Consider the following 15128-nt stretch of genomic DNA (forward strand, 5'->3'; position numbering starts at 1 on the left):
CTCACACACCCACAGTGACACACACTCTGTCACTCCCTCACAGACACACACTCCTCTCCCCACAGTATATTCACTCCGTCACAGACCCACACTCCTCTCCCCACAGTATACTCACTCCCTCACAGACACACACCCCTCTCCCCACAGTATACTCACTCCCTCACAGACACACACTCCTCTCCCCACAGTATACTCACACTCCTCTCCCCACAGTATACTCACTCCCTCACAGACACACCCACTCCTCTCCCCACGGTATACTCACTCCCTCACAGACACACACTCCTCTCCCCACAGTATACTCACTCCCTCACAGACACACACTCCTCTCCCCACAGTATACTCACTCCCTCACAGACACACACCCCTCTCCCCACAGTATACTCACTCCCTCACAAACACACACTCCTCTCCCCACAGTATACTCACTCCCTCACAGACACACACTCCTCTCCCCACAGTATACTCACTCCCTCACAGACACACACTCCTCTCCCCACAGTATACTCACTCTGTCTCCAGAAGCAGAGGCACCACTCGGCTGTAGAAACCTTCCCATCCCTGTAGGAATCGCAGGAGTTGAAGAAGGGTCGGATGCAGACCTCATACTTGTCCAGGTTAATGGCTGCCAGCTCGGCCTGGTCCAGATACAGATCACTGTTGGTGTCCAGCTTTGAGAACATCCAACCTATAGAGTCCTTACAGCTGGCCACCACGTTCCTGTCCATGACTACAGACAGAGATATGAGACACATATTAGAGAGAGACACACACACACAGTGAAAAGGGGGAGGGGGAATGAGTTATAATCTTCATATACAGATCAAATATTTATAACAGTGGTAGAAGTCAGGATTACAGTGAGTAAAATGTCACTAGATTGCAAAAGAAAGGTGAATGTCTTCACTGTTGCATCTGATACAGTATGTTGCTGGTCCTATTTTAATCTGACCTGATGCAGTGCTGGCCCTATAATCATTTAGCTGTCTCTTTTTTTTCTTCTCATCTACTGTATTTGTTTACTTTATTGAGACATTTATGCAATGACATAGGGTGAGACAGACAGGTGGGATAAGGAGATGAAAGGGTTGGAGAGGAATTTGAACCACCGTCTCCGGTGGGGAGAGGAGTTTACGTTACCTCTAGACCCCAGGCTCTGCATCGGATCTATCTCTTACCTGATCCAGTGTTAGCCACTGCTGGGTTGCTGCCTCCAGTCTTGCTGTTGTTGTTCAGCTTGGCATTGCCCTGCAGCAGCTGGAACCAGTCCCTCAGCCTCTCCCCCAGATCAGAGAGGTCCTGCCCTGTACAACTCTCTGAGAGAGAGAGAGAGAGAGAGAGAGAGAGAGAGAGAGAGAGAGAGAGAGAGAGAGAGAGAGAGAGAGAGAGAGAGAGAGAGAGAGAGAGAGAGATTGTATAGCATTGCAGTTTTGTGTGTGAGCATGTGTGTGCATTTGGGCGTGTGTGCACATTTGTGTGTTTGCATGTGCATACTCACCATGCTTGACCTCTGTCTCTGTGATGGGCGCTGTGGTTGGACAGGGACAAAGACCTGAACACTTCATAGTCAGCTCCTTCCCTGTGAGGCACCCCTGCTGCTCCAGTTTACACTGCAACACACACATTTCTTACCAGGCTATGTTTCTCTGTGTTTTCTGGTGATTATCAGTGAATTAAAACACGGCTGTTGAGTCGTCTCTCCTGAATCTAGAACATGTACATAATGGTATAGATACTGTTAGAGGTGAACAGTGTCCAAAGATATACAACACAATGCCAAAGGGTCGTGATAAATAGCCTCAGAGGAACAGCAGGACCAGAGGGTTGTCGTGGTGAGGCATCTCTCGCATGTGTTTTTAGTGATTTATGCTTCGTCTTCTGGGACTGTCTCTGACCTTGTTGAGAAATGATATGTTGAAGAGGAAACAGGAAATGAAAAGACTATGCTCTATTCATCTAAAGGCTTGTTTCGGAGAGAGATTCAAAAGAAGGTGTACAGTCAGTCGACAGTTACCTTTATGAATATTTCATCTGTATCTGGGACTGAAATCAATTCCCCCGTCACTATGTGTGTTGCAATACCTGTGACGCGTAGTTGTGTCCGTCAGAGCCACACACAGGAACAGAGGAGGAGATGGGGCAGGGCCGGCATCCTCCCTCAGGAGACCTCAGGGAAGGCTGCTTCAGTCTACAGAGCAAACACACACACACACACACACACACACACACACACACACACACACACACACACACACACACACACACACACACACACACACACACACACACACACACACACACACACACACACACACACACACACACACACACACACACACACACACACACACACACCCAGTACACAGAGGGAACAGAGGTTCTATAATGCTCACCATAGCTACAATAAAGTACTTCCCCCGTGAAACATTACAGTAAACTGAGTTGTATACATCCGTTTGTTTTGAATGAATTCCATCTCATAATAATACTATATATTTATATTGCATTTAGTGAAAGCTTGTGCTGTTTTCTACCCGGTAACACATCCACAGACATGTCCTGAGGATCCTTCCTCGTATCATAACAACCACAGGGTATTTATAGAGCTAGAGTTAAACCTGGGAACGTACAGTAACTGTGCAGTACAGAACGCCTAGAGGTGTTTAATCATCTGTCTACAGCGCAGCAGAATCCTTCAACCTCAGGCTGTAATGAGGGAAAAGCACTTTTAGGGTGCTAACCATAGAAATAGACTCTCATTCTGTAACAGCATACTGTATCTAGTACTTGAAGGCCACAGTGTGTGTGTGCTTGCGTTAGTGTGTGTGTGTGTGTGTGTGTGTGTGTGTGTGTGTGTGTGTGTGTGTGTGTGTGTGTGTGTGTGTGTGTGTGTGTGTGTGTGTGTGTGTGTGTGTGTGTGTGTGTGTGTGTGTGTGTTGCTTGCGTTAGTATGTGTGTGTTTGTGTGTGTGTGTGTGTGTTTTGCTTGCGTTAGTATGTGTGTGTGTGTGTGTGTGTGTGTGTGTGTGTGTGTGTGTGTGTGTGTGTGTGTGTGTGTGTGTGTGTGTGTGTGTGTGTGTGTGTGTGTGTGTGTGTGTGTGTGTGTGTGTGTGTGTGTGTGTGTGTGTGTGTGCGTGCTTGCGTTAGTATGTGTGTGTGCGCTCACACATTTGTCTCTTTGAGTGCATGGCAAGTCAAATTCATCAACCATCTTCCTTGAGGGCTAGACACACTCACCTGTGCTCAAGCTTTTTGCGGTTGACACACACAGCCCTTTGGTATCCCTGGGCGATACACACCTTGTGTCGGCTACACTTCACCTTCTGACAGGGGTCCTTGGTGGTGTCAACATCTATGGACAGACAAGAAGATCAGACGATAGAAATCTCTTGGTGTTTCTCGCCTTCTCCCTCCCCTTTATCCATCTCATTTTCCGTGCCCTTTTCTGAGGAAACGAGAAGAGCAATCTTTCTTCCTACAGTATGTATGTTTCTCACCAGCTCTCTCTTCCTGTGACTATCCGGTTCTCTTTCACTCTTTGCTTGCCTCTTTCCATGCTTGGCGTAAACCTTCTGTGTCACGCCCTGGTCGAAGTATTTTGTGTTTATCTTCATTTATTTGGTCAGGCCAGGTTGTGGCATGGGTTTTTGTATGTGGTGTGTTGGTATTGGGATTGTAGCTTAGTGGGGTGTTCTAGTTAAGTCTATGGCTGTCTGAAGTGGTTCTCAATCAGAGGCAGGTGTTTATCGTTGTCTCTGATTGGGAACCATATTTAGGCAGCCATATTCTTTGAGTGTTTCGTGGGTGATTGTCCTTAGTGTCCTTGTTCTGTGTTTATTTGCACCAGTATTAGGCTGTTTCGGTTTTCGTTACGTTTATAGCTTTGTAGTGTTTGTATTTAGATTCGTGTTGCTTCAGTTTAATAAACATGGACCGCAATCTACACGCTGCATTTTGGTCCGACTCTCCTTCACACCGAGAAAGCCGTAACATTCTGCTGTGACCACTTTCTCCATTTTCTTTCTTTCTTATTTATTTTACCTTTATTTTACTAAGCAAGTCAGTTAAGAACAAATTCTTATTTTCAATGACGGCCTAGGAAAAGTGGGTTAACTGCCTTGTTCAGGGGCAGAATGACAGATTACCTTGTCAGCTCGGGGGTTTGAACTTGCAACTTTCCGGTTACTAGTCCAACGCTCTAACCACTAGGCTACCCTGCCGACCCTCCTCCCCTCCCCTCCCCTCCCCTGTTCAACATGACTACTCATTCATTTGGCAAATAATGGCAATATTTAAATGTCTGAAGGTGGAAGTCCACCCTTCCTCACATAGCCATTACAGTGACGTGGACATCAACTTCACTACCCAGTAGATAAAGCCAATCAACAGGCCTTCCAGGTCCAGATGCTGTCAATTATAGGCCCCCTCTGTTCTTAGGTCTAGGGGGAGGACCTTCAAGGGACTGTGCTCTTTCAATGGGTCTGTTCCAGGTGGTGTTGCTCTTGTGTTCTGACGTGTCAGTTAGCATGTGGTTCAATGCTAAAACCATGCATTTAACACTTCCTCTGTAGTTGAGCATAGCATGTAGAGAGACTATACAGTATGTTATGTAGAGGAAGACCTAGGCGCAATTAAGTTTTTTCTTCAAGGGGCCTATATGGATTTTGTAGATGGTCTAGAATGGTATTTCTTCTACCTGTGGTGCTGTGAGGGGTAGCAACTTCCTATCCACGCCCTCACCTGCACCTGAAGCCAGAAGTAATCAGTAAGGAGCGTGACGGAACCCAGCTGAATCTCATGGATTAAAATACTTCCTCCAGCGATTTTTTTACTTTTTCTGTTGAAAAGCGATATCCCAAGAATAAATACAGTAAAGTACACACACTAAAGGGTAAAAAAAATGTTTAAAGCAAAATAGTGTTTCTAAACACAACTGCAAACTTCAAGGAGTAGGGCATTCAAGGAGTTGGTCTGATGGGAATCCGTGATCCCCCCCCCCCCCTGCTTGAAGAACAACAGAGGAACAAAAGAGGAAAGTCCCCTGGCTGAGGGAAGACATTTTGAGTTGGGTGGTGCTGCCAGAGGGGTGTAATAAAGGCCCATAATAAAGCATTGCATGCATCTATAATTGAATTTGCATAGTGGAATACAGTTGAGCAGACAAGTTTCTAGGATTTCCACATTTTTTTTAAATGTGCAGGGTCTGGATTTTTTACATTTTTTTTTACATGCTGGATCGATGAAATTAGCATAATCATTTTTAATACCACACAACTAACAGAAATGAGTGGCTACTCTGACAGTGACAAACAGAGCAATAGAAACGACCTGGTCTTGAATGCAAACAATAGTCCAGGCCAATTATGAGACAGATATAATCTCTAGAAGCAACGGCTTGTGTGATGATACAAGCTCTCTAATCACGTTGAACCACCCTTCTCCATTCATGCCTGCCAAGTATAAACATTTACATTTCTATAAACTCCATTACTGCTGTTGCATTAAACGCATGAGTGCACCATTTGTTTGTGCTGTGAACGGTGTAGGAGCCAAATACGTTAAATTGGTCCAATTATTCCAGTTCATGATGAATTTCAGTTGTATGTGTGTTTGCCACTAATCCCCTGTCAAGCGTGTGTGACCCCTCTACAGGCCAATGGAGAAAACTGTTAAAAGGAATACATGCACATCTGTCACTCCAGTGTTTAATTGATCAATTGTCATTATTTCGCCACTATGGCCTATGTATTGCCTTTACCTCTCTAATCTTACTTCATTTGCACACACTGTACATAGACTATTGTATTGTGTTATTGACTGTGCGTTTGTTTATCCCATGTGTAACTCTGTTGTCGTTTGTGTCACACTGCTTTGCTTTCTCTTGGCCAGGTCGCAGTTGTAAATGAGAACTGGTTCTCAACTGTTCTACCTGGTTAAATAAAGGTTCAATAACAAATAAAAATGCTCCAAGGCCTACTGGGAGTGACTGGAATGGCAGCACACAGTCTTTTGACCATACCAGACTAGGGTTGAATAGCTTGAACCTGGTTGCCGAGATCTACCGCCCAAAACCACTCCCTTTTCCCGGGATGAATAACTGTGAGAAACCGGTAAATTATAATACATTATTTATATGAACAGCATGACATGAAAGGGAACTGTTACATTATATGCCATGTCTACATCTGGCTCCTCTACGGCCTTCTCTCTGCATGATGAAGCATCAACGCTCAGGGTGCGGACAGACAGCCCATCTCAGTATGGAGCGCAGTTCACAATGCACGTAGAGCTATCTCATCATGGTAACCTTTTTCCTTGTGACAGGTAGGCCTACATTTGCTGCAGCATAGCCTATTCTACAGTAATATAATGCATAATAAGCTTCTAATGTACAGCCTATGTCTCTTGCACAATACACACGCTGGCCTCTCTCCTTAGAAAACGCTCCTTAGCGAGTCCTGTTATGTTTGTTTTTTTAACAAACAAACCCTTGTTCTCAGTTGAAGCTGACGTTTATCTCAAAGAGTAGCATCTCATAAAACAACAGAAATAGTACCACCAAATCACTTAGTCATTTCCGATAAAAAACATATAAACAAAATAGACTGTCCAATTGATGATACGAATCATGGATGCTATAATAGACAATCAGTGATCCCCATCCCTTTTAAACTAGGCATGAAAGGAGGTGATAAAGTGAAGGTGAACAGGTCTAGAGCGCACACTTAGAGGGTTCAGAGCGGGTGCTGCAGCAACAACAACAGGTGCCTGTGGGGCTGGCACTTGTACTTCAGCTAGGGCCAAGGGAACGTCTGCCACCGGTAGTGAACCACTCAAGGTGGCATCAATGGCAGAGTGGGGACATGCAGGAGGTGGCACCTTCCTCAGTCGGCTGGCATGCCAGCGAGAGCCATCAGTCAGTTGAAATGTTGCTGCGCCCAGCTGCCGTCAAACATGACACGGTGTTGACAAGAAGGTGCAGAGCAGCTCTATAGTGCAACAGAGTTTGCGACAAGGACTCTGAGCAACCCTGAGCTAGGTGAGCCCCCAGTCCATTTTTCAGGGTCTGATTGAACCTCTTCCTGGGGAAGGTAGTAGTCTGTTCTGATGTGCTTGATCCCCTTGCTTTGGATGTTGTTGCTGACCTCGGCCGTGGCCAAGTGAGGGGTCAGTGTCCGTGTTCAGAGTCGCAGGCAGTCTCCAGATAGAAAAGAGCATATCCAGGAAGTATATAACGGCCCCTGATGTGACAGAACCCATGGGTGTGACCTCTGGCCATTTTGAATGTAGGTCATATGCAACCACCAGGAAGCATTGGTGATGTGGCACATTGTAGAGATCACCGCAGATGTCCAGTTGGATATGTTCCCATGGACGGGAGGGCCAGGCCAGTGTCTGCAGTGGTGGTGGCAGAGGTGGGCCTGTCTTTCCACTGACAAGGCATGGAGCACAGTCACGTACTAGCCCTTTGATATCATGATCGATGCCAGGCCACCATACCAGGTCCCGGCAGCGCTGCTTTAGCTTCTCAATGCCAAGGTGGCCCTCATGAGCCGTGGCCAACACTTATCCTCTGAGGCTGCTTGGTATGACAGTGCAGTTTCCCTGACCCAGACATATGTCATTTCAGCATGACAGCTCATGTTCGAACTTGGCATATGGTTGGAGTTCCGACGGGAGCTGTGCAGGCCAGCCATTGGATACGTATTCCTGTGAGATCGTGAAGGTGGGGTCGTTGGTTGATTCTTGGGTCAGCTCCTTGAGCGACACTGTATCTTGGAGAGGTGAGTGTAGGAGCTGGATTAGGTCCTACTCGGAGTTAACCTGGGCAGAGTCTGATTCCACATTGTCCCTGCCCGGCATAAACTGCAGATTAAAGTTATACTGCTGGAGGCGGTCTGAACAGTGGTACATGCAGAGGGGCTTGTGACCCGAGCCTGAGGTAGACATCAAAGCTGTGAGGGCCTGGTGGCCGGTGTGTAAGGGTGAAAGAACGTCCGTACAGGTAAATGTGCCTGGTGGCCGGTATGTAAGGGTGAAAGAACGTCCGTACAGGTAAATGTGCCTGGTGGCCGGTATGTAAGGGTGAAAGGACGTCCGTACAGGTAAATGTGCCTGGTGGCCGGTATGTAAGGGTGAAAGAACGTCCGTACAGGTAAATGTGCCTGGTGGCCGGTATGTAAGGGTGAAAGAATGTCCGTACAGGTAAATGTGCCTGGTGGCCGGTATGTAAGGGTGAAAGAACGTCCGTACAGGTAAATGTGCCTGGTGGCCGGTATGTAAGGGTGAAAGAGCGTCCGTACAGGTAAATGTGCCTGGTGGCCGGTATGTAAGGGTGAAAGAACGTCCGTACAGGTAAATGTGCCTGGTGGCCGGTATGTAAGGGTGAAAGAACGTCCGTACAGGTAAATGTGCCACCGCTAGCAGGCCCAGACACATGCTAGTGCCTCCCTCTCGCCAACAGAGTGGATTTATATTTCTAATTTCTATCAACATGTTAAATGTGCAACCAGAGGGAATACATTCTAGATCACCTGTACTCCACACACAGAGACGCGTACAAAGCTCTCCCTCGCCCTCCATTTGGTAAACCCAACCACAATTCCATCATCCTGATTCAAGAAAAAATTAAAGCAGGAAGCACCAGTGACTCAGTCTATAAAAAAGTGGTCAGATGAAGCAGATGCTAAACTACAGGACTGTTTTGCTATCACAGACTGGAACCAGTTCCGGGATTCTTCATATGGCATTGAGGAGTACATCACAACAGTCACTGGGTTTATCAATAAGTGCATTGAGAATGTCATCCCCTCAGTGACTGTACGTACATACCCCAACCAGAAGCGATGGATTACAGACAACATTCGCACTGAGCTAAAGGGTAGAGCTGCCGCTTTCAAGGTGCAGGACTCTAACCCGGAAGTTTACAAGAAATCCCGCTATGCCCTGCGACGAACCAACAAAGAGGCAAAGCGTCAATACAGGGCTAAGATTGAATCATACTACACCGGCTCCGACGCTCGTCAGATGTGGCAGGGCTTGCAAACTATTACAGACTACAAAGGGAAGCACAGCAGCGAGCTGCCCAGTGACACGAGCCTACCAGACGAGCTAAATCACTTCTACGCTCGCTTCGAGGCAAGCAACACTGATGCATGCATGAGAGCATCAGCTGTTCCGGACGACTGTGTGATCACGCTCTCCGTAGCCGACGTGTGTAAGACCTTTAAACAGGTCAACATACACAAGGCTGCGGGGCCAGATGGATTACCAGGATGTGTGCTCCGGGCATGTGCTGACCAACTGGCAGGTGTCTTCACTGACATTTTCAACATGTCCCTGATTGAGTCTGTAATACCAACATGTTTCAAGCAGACCACCATAGTCCCTGTGCACAAGAACACAAAAGCAACCTGCCTAAATGACTACAGGCCCGTAGAACTCACGTCCGTAGCCATGAAGTGCTTTGAAAGGCTGGTAATGGCTCACATCAACACCATTATCCCAGAAACCCTAGACACACTCCAATTTGCATACTGCCCAAACAGATCCACAGATGATGCCATCTCTATTGCACTCCACACTGCCCTTTCCCACCTGGACAAAGGAACACCTACGTGAGAATGCTATTCATTGACTACAGCTCAGCGTTCAACACCATAGTACCCTCAAACCTCATCACTAAGCTAAGTATCCTGAGACAAAACACCTCCCTCTGTAACTGGATTCTGGACAACCTGACGGGCCGCCCCCATGTGGTGAGGGTAAGTAGCAACACATCAGCCACGTTGATCCTCACCACTGGAGCCCCTCAGTGGTACGTGCTCAGTCCCCTCCTGTACTCCCTGTTCACCCACGACGGCATGGCCAGGCATGACTCCAACACCATCATTAAGTTTGCAGACGACACAACGCCTGATCACCGACAACGACGAGACAGCCTATAGGGAGTTAGTCAGAGACCTGGCCAAGTGGGGCCAGAATTACAACCTATCCCTCAACGTAACCAAGACTAAGTAGATGATTGTGGACTACAGGAAAAGGAGGACCGAGCATGCCCCCATTCTTTCACAGGGCTGTAGTGGAGCAGGTTGAGAGCTTCAAGTTCCTTGGTGTCCACATCAACAACACACTAGAATGGTCTAAACACACCAAGACAGTTGTGAAGAGGGCACGACAAAGCCTATTCCCCCTCAGGAAACTAAAAAGATTTGGCATGGGTCCCCAGATGCTCAAAAGGTTCTACAGCTACAACATTGAGAGCATCATGACTGGTTGCATCACTACCTGGTACGGCAACTGCTCGGCCTCCGACCGCAAGGTACTTCAGAGGGTAGTGCGTACGGCCCAGTACATAACTGGGGCTAAGCTGCCTGCCATCTAGGACCTCTAGACCAGGCGGTGTCAGAGGAAGGCCCTAAAAATTGTCAAAGACCCCAGCCACCCCAGTCATAGACTGTTCTCTCTATTACCGCATGGCAAGCGGTACCGGAGTGCCAAGTCTCGGACAAAAAGGCTTCTCAACCGTTTTTATCCCCAAACCATAAGACTCCTGAACTGGTAATCAAATGACTACCCTGACTTATTTGCATTGTGTGTCCCCCCCCACCCCTCTTTTACGCTGCTGCTACTCTCTGTTTATCACATATGCATAGTCACTTGAATTATACATTCATGTGCATACTACCTCAATTAGCCCGACCAACTGGTTCCCCCTCACATTGGCTACCTGGACTATCTGCATTGTGTCCCGCAACCCACCACCCCGTCTACTCTCTGTTTATCATATATGTACATACTACCTCAGTCAGCACGACTAACCGGTGCCTGTACATAGCCTCGCTACTGTTATAGCCTCGCTACTGTTATTTTTCACTGTCTTTTTACTGTTGTTTTTATTCATTTACTTTTCTGTTGTTCACCTAATACCTTTTTTACTTAGAAATTGCACTGTTGGTTAGAGCCTGTAAGTAGCATTTCACTGTAAGGTCTACATCTGTTGTATTCGGCGCAAGTGACAAATAAACTTTGATTTGATTTGAACAAAGTACTTCTGTTCGGTGGGGCGAGATGCACAAGCCACTGGTTTCTGAAGCTGAGAAAGAACCAATCTCACTGCTGCAGCTGATGCGTCACAGGTGACCAGAGTTGGGCTGGTGAGGTTAAAGTGGGCCAGGACAGAAGGTGGTCAGCAGTTCTTTGAGAGAGTGGACAGCCTGTGCACAGTTGGGTGTCCAGGCCCAGTACACCTCCTTCTTCAACAGCTGATGCAGAGGGGAAGTGATTGCCAAGTACTGGGGCAGGAAGTGCATGTAGGAACCCGTCATTCACAGAAATTAGGCAAGTTGTGTAGCAGATGTATGTTCTGGGACACGATGGATGGCTTCCACGTTTGACTGCAGCGACGAGAGACCTCAGGCTGACACACGGAACCCGACAAAGTCAGTCTCTGGCACTCAGAACAGGCATTTCTCAGTGTTGAGTGTGAGGTTGTGTTGACTGAGTGCTGCGAAGGCTGCTTGCAGATGTTTACCATTGACGACAATGTTGTCCAAGTAGACAGCCACTCCAGAGACCCCGGCAAGGATGGTGGTCATTATCTTCTGGAAACAGCCGAGGGCCAAACTGAGACCAAAAGGCATCCTTGTGTAGCGGAACACTCCGATATGAGTGACGAAGGCTGTCATGTTCCTACTCTCTGGGTTTCAGGGAACAACCCATTATGAGTGACGAAGGCTGTCATGTTCCTACTCTCTAGGTGTTGGGGAACACCCCATTATGAGTGACGAAGGCTGTCAGGTCCCTACTCTCTAGGTGTTGGGGAACACCGCATTATGAGTGACGAAGGCTGTCATGTTCCTACTCTCTAGGTGTTGGGGAACACCCCATTATGAGTGACGAAGGCTGTCAGGTCCCTACTCTCTGGGTGTAGGGGAACACCGCATTATGAGTGACGAAGGCTGTCAGGTCCCTACTCTCTGGGTGTAGGGGAACACCGCATTATGAGTGACGAAGGCTGTCAGGTTCCTACTCTCTGGGTGTAGGGGAACACCGCATTATGAGTGACGAAGGCTGTCAGGTTCCTACTCTCTGGGTGTAGGGGAACACCGCATTATGAGTGACGAAGGCTGTCAGGTTCCTACTCTCTGGGTGTAGGGGAACACCGCATTATGAGTGACGAAGGCTGTCAGGTTCCTACTCTCTGGGTGTAGGGGAACACCGCATTATGAGTGACTGTCAAGGCTGTGACAGGTTCCTACTCTCTGGGTGTAGGGGAACACCGCATTATGAGTGACGAAGGCTGTCAGGTCCCTACTCTCTGGGTGTAGGGGAACACCGCATTATGAGTGACGAAGGCTGTCAGGTTCCTACTCTCTGGGTGTAGGGGAACACCGCATTATGAGTGACGAAGGCTGTCAGGTTCCTACTCTCTGGGTGTAGGGGAACACCGCATTATGAATGACGAAGGCTGTCAGGTGCCTACTCTCTGGGTGTAGGTGAACTTGGAGGTAGCCCTTGCAAAGATCCAGATTTGTGAAGACCGTCGACCCGTAGAAGTGAGTGGTCAGTTCTTCCATAGTCAGCAGTGGGTACCGATCAGGAATGATGGCCTTGTTGGCCAGATCCAAGCAGACCCGCAGCTCTCCCGACTTCTTTTTAGCAATGACCAAGTTGGACACCCATGGGGAGGCATCCACCGGTTCGATGACTCTACCCTCCAGCTGCTTCTGTAGATCTTTAGTGACCTCCTCATATATACAGCCAGTGGAATATGGCGTAGAAGTTGAATGACTGGAGTCACCGTAGGGTCGAGAAAGGGCTTATGTGTGAACGCTGTCAGGGCACCTACGCCATTGAAGAGGGTGGGTCATTGCTCTTTCCAACAGAGAGAACCTCAGGCTGGTGAACAGGTCTAAATGTAAGATATTAGTGCCATGTGATGTGGAAGGGGAACTGTGAAGGACTTGTTGCCATGCTGCACAGGTGAGTACATAAAGCCGATAACATCAATCACAGAGCACCCATATCCGTACAGGCTAAGGCTGGGTGGCTGGAGTGGTAGGTGGGACAAGAACCGCTCATAGGTAGCCATGTTGAAGAGCGACACCTTTGCTCCTGTGTCGAGCACGAGAGGAATGCAGGAGTCACCCAGGTATACAGCACAGGTGGAAAACCCAGCTGGGTTTGAGCCAACAGTGTGACTGACAGCAGGTGGTGTGTCCATGGGGCGTGAGTGTTGGAGCTGACCTACACCACTTTGCAAAATGGTTTGGCCTCTGACATCATCTACAAGTCTGTCCACGAGCAGGGCAGTCAGGGGCACATGAATTGTGTCTATTGGAACCACAGTTGGCACACTGTTGACGCCCTTGGGTACTCATCAACTGCACTGAGGCACTCATGTCTGAGTGACATCCACAGTCTGAGCACTGAGACTGCTGCACAGCTTGACCATGGAAGCATGTGCCTGTGCCTCAGAGATCTTAGTTGCACAGTGAGCTGCTGATTCCACTTGGGAAGCTATGGCTACAGCTTTTACTAAAGTCAGATCATCATCTTCAAGGAGAAGCACGAGTGAGCTGGGGGTTCTTTCAATTAACTGGTCCCTGATCATTTCATCTTTAAGATAAACAAACTGACATGACTGCGCTTGCCCTTTAAGGTCACCGTCTCACCCAAACGCTGTGCGCACTACCAAAAATTAAGAACACTGTTTCTTTGCTAAATGTCCATCCAAAAGTTCAACAGCTAATAGAACTCACAGGTAGTTTGAAAGGAGAGCGAACGCGTGATGGCGGTAGGCTATAGCAGTTACTTATTCAGACCCATAACCATTCTTCTTGAAGAGAAGTGAACGCCTTCTGCATCTAATTCTAGTCCAATATTATTAAAGGATATCATTAGAATGATTAAAATAAGGACAAGGAAACGTATTTCATTTAACTGCTGAAAGTGAGGAAGGAATGAAGCCACACTAGAGAGAGAAAGAGGAGGTAGGATGATAACATTATAGGGGAAATACAAAAATATAAACATAACATGCAACAATTTCAAAGATTTTACTGAGTTACAGTTCATATAAGGAAATCAGTCAATTGAAATAAATTCATATGACCCTAATCTATGGATTTCACATGACTGGGAATCCAGATATGCATCTGTTTATATAGATATTACTGTGATAGGCTATTGATGGAATATGGCTGAATTCTACCACTGCAGATAGAATTGTGTATGGGGGCGATACGGCGCTAGTGGAGGAGCCTTTATCAGAAAAGGCCTTGTAGGAGAACGTTTCCCAAATGTGCAAGTCCAGAAGGGGTAAAACTGGCAATGCTGACTAGAAAAATGAACATGGTTACTGATCTGATGGCTGAGTTGTAAAAAAAAAAAACATGATTCAGTTCAATGAAATGTTGAATGGATTCAAAGATTTTATTAATTCTTATCATCACATGATACCTGAGGATGAAAGAAAAAATGAAATGCTGAATTGGTATGAACCCAAATGGCAGCATATTCACACATTTCTAGTTCTGTGTCCAACATATAAGCATTTCGCTACACCCAAAATAACATCTGCTAAATATGTGTACGTGGCCAATACAATTAGATTTGATTTGAAATGGATTGCAGGTGCAGCCCCAGCACCAGAGAAACCTGATGAATGCACTGATGAGAAAGATGTTAAACCTACTGACAGTGTGTCCCAAACCTCCAGCCAAACCTTCAGCCGCAGGACAGGAGTTCACGCTCAGGTGAATCCTCCACATCCTCAGCCTGCATCCGACCAGAGGCCGACAGAGCAGCATTAATAACAAAGGCTGCTGCTCTCAAGTTCAAACACCTTCTAGAGGATAGGGAGGAGGAATTAAACCAACAAAAGATGGAACTGAGGAAAAGAAGGGAGACTCTTGAGCTATAAACTGAAATAGCAGCTGCCTCAGCAAAGCTCATAGTCTAGACATCTGTAGGGAAAGAAAGGCCAACTCAATAATAGATGGCCTGAATGACTACTTTGAGGAAACGGCAGAGAGATACAAGATCTCTGACCTTGAATTTCACACAGGGCAGAGGGAGACTTCTGCCAGGCATGCACCAAGTATGCGTCCCAAAGAAGGACCCCAA

General features: G+C 47.2%; 1 protein-coding gene across 2 annotated transcripts in view; it reads right to left on the reverse strand.

Annotated features, from left to right (window-relative positions):
• Window positions 1-15128, reverse strand: part of spock2 (SPARC (osteonectin), cwcv and kazal like domains proteoglycan 2) — a 78296-nt gene that overhangs the window by 11671 nt on the left and 51497 nt on the right. For both annotated transcript variants that reach the window (XM_046351940.1, XM_046351939.1), the window contains 5 exons: window positions 3237-3351; window positions 2083-2188; window positions 1499-1610; window positions 1179-1316; window positions 512-730 (listed from right to left, as the gene is read on the reverse strand). In XM_046351940.1, coding sequence (XP_046207896.1) covers window positions 512-730; window positions 1179-1316; window positions 1499-1610; window positions 2083-2188; window positions 3237-3351 — 690 coding nt within the window. The remainder of the gene's footprint in view (window positions 1-511; window positions 731-1178; window positions 1317-1498; window positions 1611-2082; window positions 2189-3236; window positions 3352-15128) is intronic.

This window comes from Oncorhynchus gorbuscha, linkage group LG06 (assembly GCF_021184085.1).
Source record: "Oncorhynchus gorbuscha isolate QuinsamMale2020 ecotype Even-year linkage group LG06, OgorEven_v1.0, whole genome shotgun sequence".
Lineage (NCBI taxonomy): Eukaryota > Metazoa > Chordata > Actinopteri > Salmoniformes > Salmonidae > Oncorhynchus > Oncorhynchus gorbuscha.